At 39.2% G+C, this 19,709-nt stretch overlaps 1 protein-coding gene across 1 annotated transcript in view; it reads right to left on the reverse strand.

The window, feature by feature from the left end:
• The window catches only part of LOC139750406 (DNA-dependent protein kinase catalytic subunit-like), a 254,167-nt gene that overhangs the window by 224,827 nt on the left and 9,631 nt on the right, over positions 1 to 19,709 (reverse strand). The window contains exons 4-8 of the mRNA XM_071665164.1: positions 18,571 to 18,791; positions 16,371 to 16,546; positions 12,263 to 12,347; positions 6,309 to 6,477; positions 4,911 to 5,120 (exon numbers count right to left, since the gene is read on the reverse strand). Coding sequence (XP_071521265.1) covers positions 4,911 to 5,120; positions 6,309 to 6,477; positions 12,263 to 12,347; positions 16,371 to 16,546; positions 18,571 to 18,791 — 861 coding nt within the window. The remainder of the gene's footprint in view (positions 1 to 4,910; positions 5,121 to 6,308; positions 6,478 to 12,262; positions 12,348 to 16,370; positions 16,547 to 18,570; positions 18,792 to 19,709) is intronic.

Here is a 19,709-nt window from a genome sequence, read left to right on the forward strand (position 1 = left end):
GGAAAAAGAAGAGACAAGGAAAAGTATTTTCAAATTTCACAAGTGAAAAAAACTTTCTTTTCAAAGGTGCCAGGTCAGAGTTATTGGAAAAGATATAAGAGGGTAGAAAGTTACAAGCTTAGAAGTGTAAGGAAAGAAAAAGTTATAACAGCCGACCCTTGAGTTGCCAGAAGCTGCACAGTAATCATTTGATACAGCAGTCTGCTGAGTAATGCATGTTATAGCTGGTGGTGGACACACACAAGCAGCTAGCTTTTGGGAGGTAAATCTAAAGTAATACCTACAGAAGAAGGAAAGGGAAACAAAATTACAGTGTAGGGCATGTGGGTCAATTCTTGAAGTTAGCCTGAAAGAGTCCACGAGTTGGACTAATTTTGACTCAACTCTGTCAAGTAAGGATGCAGAGCTAGAACCACCCCAGATGTGAGAGAAGTACTCCATACAGAGAGAGATCAATTCTGTGTACGAAAGGAGCAACTGTTCAAAAAAATAGTTTCAACATCTACAAAGAACTCCTGCTTTCTTTGAGGCAGATTTAGCTATTTCCATAATGAGGGGTTTTCAAGGTAGTGTGGATGTTACAGTAATACCAAGCAAGTAAGTTCATTGAGTCAAGGGGTGGAATTACAGATCCATCAAGAGAGAAAGTTGAGGAATTTTTAATTGATGGGCAGAAACTGGGTCTCAAGAGACATGAAACATACCCAGATTTTGTCTGTTTAACTGAGATATCCCATCCAAGTCTTAGTTTATTAAGGAAGTTGTAATGAGATGAGATGCAGATCAAGTGAGAGAAGAAGGAGCAGATTTGAGGGATGTGGAAGATTACAATGCTGAGTTGTCAGCATATGAGTGCAATTGATTATTAGTAGAAGAAAGAAAATCATTGATAAAAAGAAGAAAGAGTGAAAGAAGCAGGACAGGACCTTCAGGAACACCAGATGTTGATGGATCAGCTTCCCCTTTTCTCCATCAACAGCAGTTCCTCAAGGTTCTGTCTTGTCCCTTTCACTTTTTCTCTTTTTTGTCAATGATTTCCTCTCCTTCACAAATAATCAAAAGCACCCATAGGCTGACAACTCTACACTGCATTCATTCACATCCTTCAATTCTGCTCCTTCTCTCACTTGATCTGGATCTCATCTTGAAACAGCTTCCTAAATAGACTCAAGACTTGGACATGGCTGGCACTCAATTCAGTGCAAAAGCACTCGACCCCTCTCCCATCCAAACCAATCTATAACTAACCATCAACCCCTAAGTAAAAACAAAATACTTACTCTTGCCTCACAATGCAGCAATCTCTACTCACAGTTCCCCAATCCCAACAAATAAAACACTGACAAACACATACACCTTGACATGGCTGGCACTCAATTCAGTCCAAAAGCACTAGATCCTTCTCCCATCCAGACCAATCTATAACTAACTACTTACCTCCAAGTAAAAATAAACTACTTACTCTTGCCTCACAATTCAGCAATCTCTACTCACAGATCTCCCATCCCAACAAATAAAACAATGACAAAACACATACATCCTGAAATAATCAGTCAAGCATTAACCAACTACCCATTTAACTCAGTCTTAAACTCCAGGCCACCAGACACACTCAAAAGCAGCACCCCCTTTCACACGTTACACTTTCCTGTCTACGCTTTGGACATCACCCATCCCTGCAAAGCTATAAACACTATTTCAACATATCCCAAGACCCTTTCTGTCCAAGAACCATCCACAACAACAGACACAAAACACTTCCTACTCAACTGCCCTCTACTCTCTGCACACAGATCAAAACAATGCATGGGCTACGGTTCGAATCACTGGTCATGTTCAGCTTCCTGAATGCTGCAGGGGCCTCATAAAGATAGAATAAATTCCAAGGGCAGAAAGCATGTATACAAGAAGTATTTGTGTTATTGGATTATGCCTCCATGAGGTTACAGTACATGTGAAAAGTCACATTCTTCAAAGCTGTATCATCATCAGGGAACGAAAAGAAGTCCAATCTTATCAAGGAACTTTTCACTCCAAAAGAGTCCATCACTTGCCTGTTACTGACTATAGTGGTTTTGGAGTTTCAGAGTAACAAATAAGGAGTTCTGGATTTAATCAAAATAAAAAATAAGTAACATAGAGAGAATGAGTGAGGAATGACTGACAAAGACGATACATGTGTTAGAGGTGGAGGGAACAAGGAGAAGTGGGAGACCAAACTGGAGGTGGAAGGATGGAGTTTAAAAGATTTTGAGTGATTGGGGCCTGAACATACAGGAGGGTGAAAGGCGTGCAAGGAATAGAGTGAATTGGAACGATGTGGCATACCGGGATCGACACGCTGTCAATGGATTGAACCAGGGCATGTGAAGCATCTGGGGTAAACCATGGAAAGTTTTGTGGGGCCTAGATGTGGAAAGGGAGCCGTGGTTTTGCTGCATTGCACATGACAGATACAGACTGAGTGTGAACGAATGTGGCCTTTGTTGTCTTTTCCTAGCACTACCTCTCGCACGCGCTGGGGGAAGGGGGGTGCCATTTCATGTGTGGTGGGGTGGTGACAGGAATGGATGAAGGCAGCAAGCATGAATATGTACATGTGTATATATGTATACGTCTGTGTATGTATATGTATGTATACGTTGAAATGTATAGGTATGTATATGTGCGTGTGGGGGTGTGTACGTATATAAATGTGTATGTGGGTGAGTTGGGCCATTCATTCATCTGTTTCCTTGCACTACCTCACTAACACAGGAGACAGCGACAGAGTATAAGAAAATAAAATAAAAAAATAAGCAAATCAAAATATTTTTCCTTAACACATACAAACAATATACCATCCTTTTTATAAATAAAAAGAAATACAGAGGAAAGAGATACCAATCATGAAATAAAAAAGCAGGTCTGGTAGCAGAGGTCCTATCAGCATTCAATCAAGAAAATTCTATAAGCTGTCATTTAGCCAAAAGGATGTCTGCAACATCTCTGCAACGGTCTCTAATTGGCTGATGGTAGGCCCCAAATGACCAACTGAATTGAAAACAGCAATGGTCCAATGAATTCTAACACGGCTGTTTGCAAGTCCAAGAGATCACATAATCATTCATTAATGTGGTGGGAGTAAGAAGACAAATTTTTCAAAGAGGAAGACCTGTAAACTTATCATGCAGCTAAGGAAGTGCAAATAATGTTAGTCATGGATTTGAAGCAAAATATTTATCAAGTCTATGCTTAAATGTATTTATGGAATCACTTTCAACTACTCTACTCAATAAGTCATTTTATACTCTAACACTGATGTTAAAAGAAAAAGTACATTGCCTTATTCAAAGTAAAATATTTGCCCATACATATATATCCATTACTACAAGAAATATTAATTGATCTGTCTTTAGGTAGCTTATGAGATCAAGATTATCAAAACTAATAATTTTGAATAAGTGTAATAGATCACCTCTTGACTTTATCTTTTCTCAGCTAAACAAATTCAATTTTTTTATTTGGCTCTCACAGGATTTGTTTCCCTGGCCAGGAATCACCTTGCTCGTTCATCTCTGTACTCTTTCCATTTTTTTCATACTATTCACCATTTCCCGCATTAGCGAGGTAGCGTTAAGATCAAAGGACTGAGCATTTGAGGGAATATCCTCACTTGGCCCCCTTTTCTGTTCCTTCTTTAGGAAAATTAAAAATGAGAGAGGAGGATTTCCAGCCCCCCCACTCCCTCCCCTTTTAGTCGCCTTCTATGACAGGCAGGGAATACATGGGAATTATTCTTTCTCCCCTATCCCCAGGGACCAAAACTGGGCACAATATTCCAGAAGGGGATCCATAAGTGTTCTGTAAATAGAGACAAATTTCCTAAGACTTAATTTCAAAAGCCTACTTATGAATCCAAGAATTTTGTTTGCCTCTTTTACTGCTTCTACTATGCACTGTTTACTTGGCTTTTGGTTACCAGATATTATCAAATCCAAGCCCATTTCCTCATTTACCTTTTCTAGCACAACAAAATTCACATTACAGCTTGCCTTTTCATTTTACTACCAATATGTAAAACATTACACTCATATATATCAAAGTTCAATTGCCACTATAAGCCCTGTCTACCTGTACGTCTGTGTCAGTTAGAAGCTGCAGGCTTTCAGTTTCTGTTGGAGATTTATTTTCCACCTTAGTACTATCCATGAATTTAGATACTTTACAAAGCATTCACAAAGCAATCAATCATCAATATTATCAATACATATAAAAGAAAGAGAACTGGTCCCAAGACTGATCCCTGTGGTACACCACTTATAATGTCCAACTATTCAGAGGTTTGACCATTTATAACTATATTCATTGTTTTTGGCCTGTAAGCCAATTTCTTAACTATCAAAGTGCAACTCCATCTATACCATGTGACTAAACTTTGTTAGGAACATTTAATGTGAAACTTTACTGAATGCTTTTTGAAAATCTTAACAGATGATATCAACTGCTTTACTTTCATCATACATGTTGATTATTTCATAAAATATATTAGGCAGATTTGTCAAAAATGATCTACTCCATTGAAAACCATGCTGAGAATCATTATGAAGTGATGATCCTCTCAACGGTTCAAAATTGTATCCCAAATGATGGTTTCTATTAGTTTACCAACTACAGACTTTAAGCTAATTGGAAAATAATTTCCCAGCAGCGAACTAAAATCTCCATGGTTGAGTGGAAAAAGAAAGATGAAGAGACCAGTACTTTAATGAAGTACAGTAATGAGGGATGAAAGGTCCTAACCCTGATTTTCTTATGTAAATATCCAAGAAAATCTCTCACTCTGGTAAGAAAAAGCATAAATGAAAGAAAGAATTAATCTATGCTTATTTGCTGAAATATCATTCATTCATCACTGATAATGACATTACCTATGACTCTGATGTTTGCCACTTTTTCAGGTACCATGAGAGCATTCCAAAGAGGCAGAAAGCTTTTGTAAGTCATAACTTCATTCTTCAGGCCACTCCATTTACCATTATCTCTACCTTCAGTAGTGATATCTTTCCAACTTCCATTATCATTGGGGAAGGACTCAGTCTCCGGAGCAAAAGAGCATGTCAACACAATGGTTTTGTACACTGGAGATGGAAAAATACAGTCATAGATTTTACAATACACAAAAAAGATAATTTTCTGTAAAAGCAAACATCTAGCATAAATACTTTAAATTAACAGAAATAACTACAGTATAAAATGCAATGTCCCCCTGCTGGTACTTTTTGTGTAAACAAGATTTTATATGAATGACTGCTCTTCTAACAAACATACATGAAATATTAGAGCAAACAGGCAAATCACACATTATTCTGTTAAAAGTCTGCACAAACAAAATCCTTGATGACCCACTTTGCTAAAATTTGAGAAACTATATATATATCCTATTTGTCAATCTTTCCTCACTCATTTTCTCCATGTGACCAAACCATTTCAATACACCCTCTTCTGCTCTCTCAACCACACTCTTTTTATTACCAAACATCTCTCTTACCATTTCATTACTTACTCGATCAAACCACCTTACACCACATACTGTCCTCAAACATCTCATTTCCAACACATCCATCCTCCTCCACACAACCCTATCTATAGCCCATGCCTCGCAACCATATAACACTGTTGGAACCACTATTCCTTCATACATACCCATTTTTGCTCTATGAGATAACATTCTTGCCTTCCACACATTCTTCAACACTCCCAGAGACTTCGTCCCCTCCCCTGCCCAGTGATTTATCTCCGCTTCCATGGTTCCATCCGCTGCTAAATCCACTCCCATATACATATAAATATCAACATATACATATAGACATACATGTAGATACAGATACAGACATGTATATACACATGAACATATACTTCATCCACTCCCAGTGCCACCCAACCCCACAGGAAACAGCATCACCTTATCCCTATGTCAGTGAGGTAGTGCCAGGAAACAGATGAAAAATGGCCACATTCCCTTGTTCCCTCTACCTCTGACATATATATTCTCTTTGTCAACTTTTCCTCACTCATTCTCTCCGTATGTCCCAACTATTTCAACACACCTTCTACTTTTTCAACCACACTCTTTTTATTACCACACATCTCTCTTACCCTTTCATTACTTACTCCATCAAAGCCAATCTTATAGGTCAATTTAAACCTTACACTCAACTTCATAATCAATACAAGTTCAGACGTCCCAGGAATATTGATGAAAAAAAAGAGTAACCGCAGTGTTTCTATGAAAAAAAGTAACTACAGTGTTTCACAAGAAAACTCACCAAATGAGTGTAGAAAGTCTTGAAAGTATTCAGCCTTGTTGTATATCGCATGGAAGAGCTTGAAGAGAGACCGATATGCCAAGAATGTCCTGTACATGGACACCAGGGGAAAATTTTTCACTAAGTCTAAAGCTAATTGCTGCACACTGTCCACGATTCCAATGCTTATCTGGAATATCAGAGAAGTAAACACTTTTGATTACAAATGGTTAGCCCTTGGGTGGATAAGAAAGAATTATTCTTTCATATTCCATATGTGTTGTAGAAGGCAACTAAAGGAGGCAGGAGCAAGGGCTTATATCTCCCTTCTTGCAATTCAATTTATACAAGCAAAAACTGAAGTAACAAGGCAGGGACTGATCATCCTCCTTAAAGGTACAGGCTGGGTTTTCTTAATGTGTGTGGGTGTAACCAAGATGAGAAGAGAGGAGACATAGGTAGTATGTTGGAGGAAAGAAACCTGGATGTTCTAGCTCTGAAAGAAACAAAGCTCAAACGTAATGGGGAAGAATAGTTTGGAAATGTCTTGGGAGCAAAGTTAGGGTTGGTGATAGAACAAGAGCTACAGAATGAACAGCACTGCTCCTGAAGCAGAAGTTCTGGAAGTAAATTCTAGACTGATATGGGTAAAACTGAAAGTGGACAGCTAGAGATGGGTGATAATTAGCACTAAAGATCATGAGAGGCAAGTGTTTTGGGAGGAGCTGAGTGAGTACATCAGCAGTTGATACAAAAGACCAGGTAATAGTGATGGATGATCTAAATACAAAGGTAAGTAATGTGGCAGTTGAGGGTATAATTGCGGTGCATAGGGATAGGGGAGAAAGAATACTTCCCACGTATTCCCTGCGTGTCGTAGAAGGCGACTAAAAGGAAAGGGAGCGGGGGAACTAGAAATCCTTCCCTCTTGGTTTTTTTTAATTTTCCAAAAGAAGAAACAGAGGAGGCCAGGTGAGGATATTCCCTCAAAGGTCCAGTCCTCTGTTCTTGACGCTACCTCGCTAACACGGGAGATGGCAAATAGTATGAAAGAAAGAAAACATATATATATATATATATATATATATATATATATATATATATATATATATATATATATATATATCTGTTGGGGATGAGAGAGCTTGGGAAGTGAGTCAGTTGTTGTTCGCTGATGATACAGCGCTGGTGGCGGATTCATGTGAGAAACTGCAGAAGCTGGTGACGGAGTTTGGTAAAGTGTGTGGAAGAAGAAAGTTAAGAGTAAATGTGAATAAGAGCAAGGTTATTAGGTACAGTAGGGCTGAGGGTCAAGTCAATTGGGAGGTGAGTTTGAATGGTGAAAAACTGGAGGAAGTGAAGTGTTTTAGATATCTGGGAGTGGATCTGTCAGCGGATGGAACCATGGAAGCGGAAGTGGATCATAGGGTGGGGGAGGGGGCGAAAATTTTGGGAGCCTTGAAAAATGTGTGGAAGTCGAGAACATTATCCCGGAAAGCAAAAATGGGTATGTTTGAAGGAATAGTAGTTCCAACAATGTTGTATGGTTGCGAGGCGTGGGCTATGGATAGAGTTGTGCGCAGGAGGATGGATGTGCTGGAAATGAGATGTTTGAGGACAATGTGTGGTGTGAGGTGGTTTGATCGAGTAAGTAACGTAAGGGTAAGAGAGATGTGTGGAAATAAAAAGAGCGTGGTTGAGAGAGCAGAAGAGAGTGTTTTAAAATGGTTTGGGCACATGGAGAGAATGAGTGAGGAAAGATTGACCAAGAGGATATATGTGTCGGAGGTGGAGGGAACGAGGAGAAGAGGGAGACCAAATTGGAGGTGGAAAGATGGAGTGAAAAAGATTTTGTGTGATCGGGGCCTGAACATGCATGAGGGTGAAAGGAGGGCAAGGAATAGAGTGAATTGGAGCGATGTGGTATACAGGGGTTGACGTGCTGTCAGTGGATTGAATCAAGGCATGTGAAGCGTCCGGGGTAAACCATGGAAAGCTGTGTAGGTATGTATATTTGTGTGTGTGGACGTGTGTATGTACATGTGTATGGGGGGGGTTGGGCCATTTCTTTCGTCTGTTTCCTTGCGCTACCTCGCAATACGCGGGAGACAGCGACAAAGTATAAAAAAAAAAAAAAAAATATATATATATATATATCCTTGCGCTACCTCGCAAACGCGGGAGACAGCGACAAAGCAAAAAAAAAAATATATATATATATATATATACATATATATATATATATATATATGGATTTGTATGTAGCATTTATGGATCTGGAGAAGGCATATGATAGAGTTGATAGAGAAGCTCTGTGGAAGGTATTAAGAATATATGGTGTGGGAGGCAAGTTGTCAGAAGCAGTGAAAAGTTTTTATCGAGGATGTAAGGCATGTGTACGTGTAGGAAGAGAGGAAAGTGATTGGTTCTCAGTGAATGTAGGTTTCCGGCAGGGGTGTGTGATGTCTCCATGGTTGTTTAATTTGTTTATGGATGGGGTTGTTAGGGAGGTGAATGCAAGAGTTTTGGAAAGAGGGGCAAGTATGAAGTCTGTTGGGGATGAGAGAGCTTGGGAAGTGAGTCAGTTGTTGTTCGCTGATGATACAGCGCTGGTGGCTGATGCATGTGAGAAACTGCAGAAGCTGGTGACTGAGTTTGGTAAAGTGTGTGAAAGAAGAAAGTTAAGAGTAAATGTGAATAAGAGCAAGGTAATTAGGTACAGTAGGGTTGAGGGTCAAGTCAATTGGGAGGTAAGTTTGAATGGAGAAAAACTGGAGGAAGTAAAGTGTTCTAGATATCTGGGAGTGGATCTGGCAGCGGATGGAACCATGGAAGCGGAAGTGGATCATAGGGTGGGGGAGGGGGCGAAAATCCAGGGAGCCTTGAAGAATGTGTGGAAGTCGAGAACATTATCTCAGAAAGCAAAAATGGGTATGTTTGAAGGAATAGTGGTTCCAACAATGTTGTATGGTTGCGAGGCGTGGGCTATGGATAGAGTTGTGTGCAGGAGGATGGATGTGCTGGAAATGAGATGTTTGAGGACAATGTGTGGTGTGAGGTGGTTTGATCGAGTGAGTAATGTAAGGATAAGAGAGATGTGTGGAAATAAAAAGAGCGTGGTTGAGAGAGCAGAAGAGGGTGTTTTGAAATGGTTTGGGCACATGGAGAGAATGAGTGAGGAAAGATTGACCAAGAGGATATATGTGTCGGAGGTGGAGGGAACAAGGAGAAGAGGGAGACCAAATTGGAGGTGGAAAGATGCAGTGAAAAAGATTTTGTGTGATCGGGGCCTGAACATGCAGGAGGGTGAAAGGAGGGCAAGGAATAGAGTGAATTGGAGCGATGTGGTATACCGGGGTTGACGTGCTGTCAGTGGATTGAAGCAGGGCATGTGAAGCGTCTGGGGTAAACCATGGAAAGCTGTGTTGGTATGTATATTTGCGTGTGTGGACGTATGTATATACATGTGTATGGGGGGGGGTTGGGCCATTTCTTTCGTCTGTTTCCTTGCGCTACCTCGCAAACGCGGGAGACAGCGACAAAGTATGAAAAAAAAAAATATATATATATTTTTTTTTAGCTTTGTCGCTGTCTCCCGCGTTTGCGATGTAGCGCAAGGAAACAGATGAAAGAAAGGGCCCAACCCACCCTCATACATATGTATATACATACGTCCACACACGCAAATATACATACCTACACAGCTTTCCATGGTTTACCCCAGATGCTTCACATGCCCTGATTCAATCCACTGACAGCACGTCAACCCCGGTATACCACATCGATCCAATTCACTCTATTCCTTGCCCTCCTTTCACTCTCCTGCATGTTCAGGCCCCGATCACACAAAATCTTTTTCACTCCATCTTTCCACCTCCAATTTGGTCTCCCACTTCTCCTCGTTCCCTCCACCTCCGACACATATATCCTCTTGGTCAATCTTTCCTCACTCATCCTCTCCATGTGCCCAAACCACTTCAAAACACCCTCTTCTGCTCTCTCAACCACGCTCTTTTTATTTCCACACATCTCTCTTATCCTTACATTACTCACTCGATCAAACCACCTCACACCACACATTGTCCTCAAACATCTCATTTCCAGCACATCCATCCTCCTGCACACAACTCTATCCATAGCCCACGCCTCGCAACCATACAACATTGTTGGAACCACCATTCCTTCAAACATACCCATTTTTGCTTTCCGAGATAATGTTCTCGACTTCCACACATTCTTCAAGGCCCCAGAATTTTCGCCCCCTCCCCCACCCTATGATCCACTTCCGCTTCCATGGTTCCATCCGCTGCCAGATCCACTCCCAGATATCTAAAACACTTCACTTCCTCCAGTTTTTCTCCATTCAAACTCACCTCCCAATTGACTTGACCCTCAACCCTACTGTACCTAATAACCTTGCTCTTATTCACATTTACTCTTAACTTTCTTCTTCCACACACTTTTCCAAACTCAGTCACCAGCTTCTGCAGTTTCTCACATGAATCAGCCACCAGCGCTGTATCATCAGCGAACAACAACTGACTCACTTCCCAAGCTCTCTCATCCCCAACAGACTACATACTTGCCCCTCTTTCCAAAACTCTTGCATTTACCTCCCTAACAACCCCATCCATAAACAAATTAAACAACCATGGAGACATCACACACCCCTGCCGCAAACCTACATTCACAGAGAACCAATCACTTTCCTCTCTTCCTACACGTACACATGCCTTACATCCTCGATAAAAACTTTTCACTGCTTCTAACAACTTTCCTCCCACACCATATATTCTTAATACCTTCCACAGAGCATCTCTATCAACTCTATCATATGCCTTCTCCAGATCCATAAATGCTACATACAAATCCATTTGCTTTTCTAAGTATTTCTCACATACATTCTTCAAAGCAAACACCTGATCCACACATCCTCTACCACTTCTGAAACCACACTGCTCTTCCCCAATCTGATGCTCTGTACATGCCTTCACCCTCTCAATCAATACCCTCCCATATAATTTACCAGGAATACTCAACAAACTTATACCTCTGTAATTTGAGCACTCACTCTTATCCCCTTTGCCTACCCAATACTTCTACCTAATCCTACTGTCTGATAATACTACCCACAACTTCTATCTATTGCTCATACCTTTTGCCAAAAGGCAGGGCTAATGCACAGTATTCACCACAAAAAAATGTTTAGAGTTAGGAAGAATGTGATGTGTGGGTTAAGTGTTGTCAAGTGTTATGTGTGACTAGGAGAAATTGTATGTTTGAGGAAAGAATGTCAGCACTACACATGTGGGTGAGGCAGAAAGAAAATACAGCTACCTAGGTCAAAGGAATGCAACTTGACACTGAAGTGCTAGCTCATTATGCATCAGTCACTGACCCTCCCAATACCCAGGCAGGTATTACTTGTAATATACCTTCCTGGTCTGTGGCTGCCTACCAACTACTTCCTACATCATAAATAACCTAAAGTCTGCCTTTATATCAGTCACTAAGTCCCTGACTACTTTTGAAAAAATGGGCAAGGATTCAGTGAATTACATTAATAAAACTTAGTTTTTACATCAAGCCTTAATCAAACAGGCCCCTGAACTATTTAACAAGTATCTATGACAATCCAAGTACTAAACCAAACAAAGAATTCTGGTAAAGAGTTTAAATATACCACCTATATACAATCAAATGACATACTCTATGATAAACACATAGCAGGCAAAATGTCAAGAACATTATTTAAGCAGCACCTACGAAAAATATTTCCCAGACATACTTCTAAACAGCAATCAACTACAGAAAATATGAAATATATAATTTTCCAAAAAAATGAATGTCAAAAGTTTCTTCATAGGTAAAGTCAGTTCACTTTACTTACTCCCTATCATGTATGACCTTTGATCCCACTGAAGACATTACCAGAAAGTAATTAAAGCAAATCAATTCTAGGGTATATAACTTACCACATCCATGTTGCTGATAATAAGTGCTAATGATTCAATGTAGCTTGGTAGACTGGACAGCTTGTTTTCTAGCATTTCACTGGACCTGAAATTATGTGACTTATCAGGGACAATCCACGTCTCAATGATTTGCACTCATACGAATCCAGTGCAAGCCATGGAACATAAACACAACATTAAAATATCACCTCAAAAAATTTTCTCTATTTTCTCTTTTTTTCTTGTATCCCACCTCAGTGACATTTGCTCACATCTACTCTCTCTCTCTCTCTCTCTCTCTCTCTAGCTGTAATGTATAATGAATCAAAACAAGAACCCATCATCCACAGCCAAGCCCCACACCAATTCTTTCGTTTCCCCTGACCACTTCATATGCCTTGCTTTGGACCAATGACAATTCTAATCTCTCTAACTATCATCCTATTGCTTTGACTTCTACTATTTCCAAATTCATGGAAATCCTCCTCAACTTCAATACCTTCAGACATCTTGAATCTCACAGTCTGCTCTCTGAATACCAGTATGGCTTCTGTAACCACAAATCTAATGGTGATAGCTTTTCCTATCTTACTAATGTCTGGTCATCATCCCTGAAAGATTCTGAGAAGTCCTATGCAGATTCCTTTGATATAGCTAAAGTTGTAGACAAGGTGTGGCACTGAGGTCTCATCTCTAAGCACCTTTCTTATGGTTTTCCTTCCTCACTTTGCTCCCTCATTTTTAAATTCCTCTCCGAACAATTTATCACTGTGATTGTTGATGGATCAGTATCTACCCCTTTCTCCATCAGCATCAGTGTCCCTCTAGGTTCTGTTCTATCTCCTATACTTTTTCTCCTTTTTATCAACTATTCCTTTCTTCTACAAATAACCAAATGTAATCATATGCTGACAACTCAATGCTACATTCTTTTACATCCTTCAAAGCTGCTTTTTCTTCTCTCACTTGATCTACATCTCACTTCAACTCAACTGCCTCAATAAACTCAGACTTAGAAAGAACATCTCATCAGGGTAGAAAAATCTGGTTAAGTTTAATGCCTCCAAGACCCAATTTCTGCCAATTCCTACTTCAAAAACTTCTTACACATTTCATCTCTCCTTTTTCATATCTGTAATTCCTTCTCTTGATTCAAATGAATGAATATACATAGTATTGCTGTAACTTCTACACTATCTTGGAAACTTTAAGGAAATCTGCCTCCACAAAACTGATAATCCTGTTTAGATGTCAAAATTTCTTTTCCTCCAAACAGTGGCGGGGTGGCGACAGGAATGAATAAGAGCAGACAGGATGAATTCTGTACATGTGTATATATGTATATGTCTGTGTGTGTATATATATATATACGATGAGATGTATAGTTATGTATATGTGCGTGTGTGGACATGTATGTATATACATGTGTATGTGGGTGGATTAAGCCATTCTTTTGTCTGTTTCCTTGCGCTACCTTGCTAACACTGGTTCACTTTCCCTCTTTTATAGCAATTAATGCTTGCCTTTACTCCTGAAAGCTCGCTGCCTGTGTGCTTGCACACAGGCAGCTAAACCATGCAATAATAAGCAAGCTCCTGCATCACATGATTACTGTGTGGCCATTATCAACTCAAAGTTTTGGAATTCTGTAAACCTCATATCTTTTGTAATAACTATGACTTGTGACATTTTAAAAGACAGGTTTTTTACTTTCTCCACAGTTCATAAATTCTTGTCTCACTTCTTTTTTCTCCTTTTCATTTATCTCTTTATATTTCAATTAAGGCCTGACCTTGATGTGGACTTTTGTCTGTGAATGGAGTTTTAAGAAAAATATCAACCCTGTATACCACATGTCTACAATTAATTATGTCCCATGCATGCCTTTCTGTCAACCTCCTATGATGTCAGGCCAAAATCCATCAAAAGCATCTTTCACTCTATCTATCAATCTCCTCACTCTACCAAACAGAGAATACTTATGAGGGTGATAAAGGCACTTTCATGAAAGTGAGTACATCCCATGCTGGGTATGCAACTACTCCTCTTTGGAGCACTTAATATCAGATGTTATGTTAAGGAAGCATGTGAATAAGCTTGCATACAAGTTTGCTTCAAATTGGAAAAATATCACAAAGACATGTGGAAAGAAAACTGCATTTACATGCACCCTTAGAGCCTAGCTTAAACCGATATCTGCTTCCACTGTACGAATTACCAAAAATGTAAGAAGCTGAGAAATGCATATCTAAACACACAATAACAGCAGAATATGCAAAAAATACAAGTCTGCCCAACATAAAATTTATCACAGTTTCTACATAGCACTTAAAAGATGCATCCAGGAGAATTTTCTGGTGAGTTCTGGTAAGGATCTTTCTGTTAGACTTAAGCAACATAAATATAGTATAAGAACAGGACAAGAATCAAATGCCTTGTTTAATCACATTAAAAACTATGATCATTGTACTGACTAGAGCAATGCCATCTCAGTTATTAACTCTAACTCCAGTACCACGAGAAATATCACTGAATCTTCTATTTTCAAATACACAAAGAATTATAACCTTAATATTAGTGAAGGTCTAAACAAATTGGATAACTTTATTGTTGATAAAATTTGTCAACAATTCACCTTCTTGTCCATATAATAAGTTTATGATACGCTCGTTGTCTGTCTTGCACAATCACTTGTTTACCAAATGGCGTCCTAGCTACATCTTCTTTGTATATCTACTGACAGTTTTATTTCTTTCTTGTATCTCCCTGATGATGTGATTATTACACGAAAGTGCACTTGAGAACTTATTGTGTTTCATTTTCCCAGTGGACTCATAGGAATACACTTGATCAAGCTCAAAATTGTGATCCTTTCCAACACATATACATATATACACATGTACATATTCATACTTGCTTGCCCTCATCCACTCCTGGCACCACCCTGCCCCATAAGAAACAGCAATGACATCCCCTGCATCAGCAAGGTAGCACCCGGAAACAGATGGAAAAAAAAGGCCACATCCGTTCACACTCATTCTCTAGCTGTTCAAATATAATGCACCAAAACCACAGCTTCCTATCCACATCCAGGCCCCAGACACCTTTCCATGGTTTACTCCAGACATTTCACATGCCCTGGTTCAGTTCACTGATAGCAAGTCGACCCATATGGAGAGAATCAGTGAGGAAAGGTTGACAAAAAGATATATGTGTCAGAGGTGGAAGGAACAAGGGGAAGCAGGAGATCAAACTGAAGGTGGAAGGATGGAGTGAAAAAGATTTTGAGCGATTGGGGTCTAAACATGCAGGAGTTTGCAAAGTTTAGGGGTTTATATTCAAGATTTACATTAATAGTAAACTCCAAGTCTTTGAAATTTTCTTTGCATACACTCCATTCAAATCAAAGAATAACTTACCCCTGGTAATGTCAAAAGATGGTAAGTCCTTTGAGCCCATGCTATCAGTGGACTGGGACCCAACATTACATCAACCTAAGCACAAACTTAATTCCTCAAAGACCTTCCCAAGTTGTTATCAAAAAAAATCCAAGATCTTATCCACTCCACAGTTATATGGCCATTGACAACGGTGCATGGTGGAAACAAGGAAGTCTGAATACACTGGATGAGCTTGGAAATTCAGAGAAGTATGTGTTGGTCAGCCTGGCACAGTCAGACAACTGGCAGGCTAATAACATCATTAGATAATTACTACTTAGTGAAGGGGCACATATCCTAAGTCAGCTTGGGTCCTACTTCTGGTTGGATGGTTGGTAAGGGGTGGAAGCCATTAACCTTACCAGATGGCAGGGAGTTAGAAACTTCTAACCCTTGGATATCGTGGAGAATTTCTCATAGCTCATGGGAAAAACTGACATTGAAGAGATCTTTCAGCACTATGGGAGTGAAGCGCATGCATATTTCTATCAATCATTTTTTCAGAACTGGATAAAAATGCACTTTTAGCAGCTTACATTAAATGTAATTCAAATTCTGAGGAGTTTATAACAGAGGAATATAAAGCTGACCGAATGAATATCTTTAAATAGCACCTTTTCTTAAATGAAGGACATTATCATAAGGATTTTCTCCATAATTCTTCTAAATATACACTCTTGGACACTTACTGGTAGAAAGCATGTTGGCTTGCAGTGAGGACCTGAGTAAACATGGTGTACACTTCAACTGGGGAGAGAAGTAAACGGCAGGCTCCTGAGAGTAGCCCATAACCTTTCACAGAAAGGCTTATTTGTGAGGTATTACCACTAGTTCCAATCAACTGGTTGTATTCTCGTAGAAAATACTGTCAAAAAATTACAAAAATTAATCGAGTAGTATGCAGAACATAAAGAATGAACAAGTAAACTTTTTGGGAAAGCATGTGTTTTTATGAGTTTTATGCATAAAACATCTGATTTCATGCTTACATGTACAAACTACATGTATCCAAGTGTGAATACATTGTGTGGACAACTCATGTGCAAGTTTAAACTTGAGGGACCGTATGCCAGTGGGAATGGACTTAACACACTAACAGTCCTACCATGCCTCTGTTGGTGACAGGTTAATTCATGATTTAAAAACTTCAGGTGAGTACACACATGACAGTGTTTGCCAATCTTTTTGTAAGGAAAACTTTACAATTAATTTACATCATATTTTATCATGCAGAGCCCAAGATGTCATGCTCCCACATGGGGGGAAAATATCCATCAGACCCTCTACCATTAGCTCTCAGAAAATCCACTCTAGAACCTAATAATTGGTGCCATTTCTTCAAGGAGGAGGCATATTTCCCTATCTGTACTGTATGAGGATGGAGCTTTACATTTGTGGGGCCACATCTTTTGAACATTCTCTACTAATATCACACAACCTCTTAAATTTATGTATTGTCTGCATTAACCATGTCCTCGGGCAATCTGTTCCATTCATCCACCACTCTCATACTATAAAAGTATTTCTTTACATCTTTATCAACTAGTTTCCTACTTAATTTCATGTTAAGTCCTTTGCTGTAATATATAAACTTGTGCATCAACAATGTTAATCATATGTTTGGCAATAATGTGATAATGTTCCATAACCATCAGCTTGTGTATAGCAAGTGTGAGGCTTGTGTATGTTCTGCTTGTCTCAGTGCATTGTGTATTCTTTTTTCCACATTTACCTTATATTAAACCTAGGAGAGCTACAATGAAGGAGGACACTGCAGCAATGATAGCTTCATCCAAGAGGAACCAGAGGACATAATGTGAAATTAAGTAAGAAACTTGCAAAAGAGGATGTAAAAAAATACTAATATAGTATAAGAATAGTGGATAACTGGAAAAGATTGACTGTGGACATGGTTGATGCAAAAACCATACATAAACTCAACAGGTGCCATGAAAATGGATACATTTATGAGAGTGTGGCCACATGAATCAACTGGGGATGAGACTGAGTATTTACAGCACGAAGGATTAGAGGTGAAAAACAGATCGAGAATACTAGAAGAGTGGTCAAAGTAGTCAGGAATATGGGTGGTGTGAGAGATAATTTGCTCTGGAACACTGAGAATGGAGAATGTGAGGGCTTCAGTCACCCCACCATCTGCATGGGAAGAATTCAACCATTCCCTATGGTGAACATGAAATCCCTTAGGATATGGATCTTGGCTTGCAGATAAAAGGATGCCACAGTCTCATGGCAGGAATTTAGACAGTCAAAGAAAGATACAATCTTTGTAGAATCAGGTGGGCAGTAGGCGAAACAAAGGAAAAGTGTGATTGTTGGGAGACTGACTTTGAGCCAGATAACATCATTAACATCAAAGTTTGGGGACTCAAGGTCCTCAAGGCATGCAACAGATGTGCTGATGTTGAAATCAGCACAGAGACCACTTTTGAACCGGAATCATAACAGAAGAATATAGTTGAATATGAAAAAGGGGCTAAAGAGAACATCATTAAACAATTTGGTTTCAAAGAGAATCAAGATATTAGGAGAGGTACTAGATATGCATTTAATCCACTCTATGGTAATGGGGAAGGAGTATATGATCACAGATAAATAGACAGATACTGAAATACATTATAAGAAGGTTTTCTGGTTTTTTCAAAAGGGATCATTAGATATTAGCATCATTCCAATATACAAAATGCACATTCACAAGTTATGGAGACCCTATTACCATGACCATCCCAGTGAGGGAGTTCCATTTGGGGAAAGGAATCAGAGATATAGATAGACAACAATTACAAAGCAAAAACCATCTTTCACATCTACAGGAAAGGAATACAAAAGTAAGGATAATAGCTAACTACTTATAAAATCAAGCCATACCTTAAAAACTTGTGTCCCCTTTTTCTTATCTTCAACAGCTTGTAGCTCCAGCATATTTGCTATAGTAAAAATAAAGGTATCCATTGCAGGTACTGCTGCCTTGTGATCATCTCGGTTTTTAGAGCCACACCACTTAATCAACCACTGGAACAGTGTGTCATAGCACTCAAAGAGCTGGGTGGAAAACTTAGCTCCATGAATGTTGACCAACTCCAGGGCAGCTGCAACATGAAAAGTACACTCTAAATGACTACCTGAGCAAGTAAAATCTAGCACAACAAATAGCATACATCCTGTGAGTTCCAAAATATAATTAATGATTGAAAATTACAAGAGCAGTCACAGGTTCCTTAGAAGAGACAGTATCTTGTTCAAAATAATAATGGACTAACCATTTGGAATGAGTTGAATAACAACACACCCATGACTTGCTGACAGCCATACAACAGTCATGTGACACAACAGCTCACCAAGTGTTACATGGTCTAGCAAGTGGTAGAGGCACATAAAAAGAGAAAAAAAAGTAATTCCTATAAAAGAAGGAGAGTAAACCAATACTGCAGTACTGGGCATGTGGGTTAAGTCCTGAGGTTAGCCTGGGAGAATTTATAAGTCAGACCACTTTCAACTCAACTCTGTAAAGTAAAGATATAAAGCTAGAACCACCAAGCTGTGAAAGTAGTATTCCATACAAGGATGGATCAATCCTTTCAGTAAACACAGAAACTGTCCACAGGAAAAGAAATTTCGACATCTAAAAACCTCTCCCAGTTTCTTAGAGGTAGAATTAGCTAGCATGATACATACTGATTATTCTTCTCTCAGCTCCCACCTGTCACATACTCATTGATTCTACGTTCATCCAGAATTGATCTCAACCATAAACCAAGTTTTCTTTTAAATATTTCTACAACTGATCCATGCATATCTTTTTATTTCCCCTCGCAGTACACTGGATTATAATTCTAGCTTCCAAGTTGGGTTGTCATAAACTTCTGTCTCATTTATTTTGTGTAAGTTCCATGGTCTTCTTGAAGATTTAATAACTCTGTAAGCTTATAGCAAAAAATAGAATATAAATACAGGGTTAAAAGTGCTTGAGAACTGGAACATGTTATCTTGTTATCAACTCAACTCTG

Source organism: Panulirus ornatus, chromosome 9, assembly GCF_036320965.1.
Source record: "Panulirus ornatus isolate Po-2019 chromosome 9, ASM3632096v1, whole genome shotgun sequence".
Classification (NCBI taxonomy): Eukaryota; Metazoa; Arthropoda; class Malacostraca; order Decapoda; family Palinuridae; genus Panulirus; species Panulirus ornatus.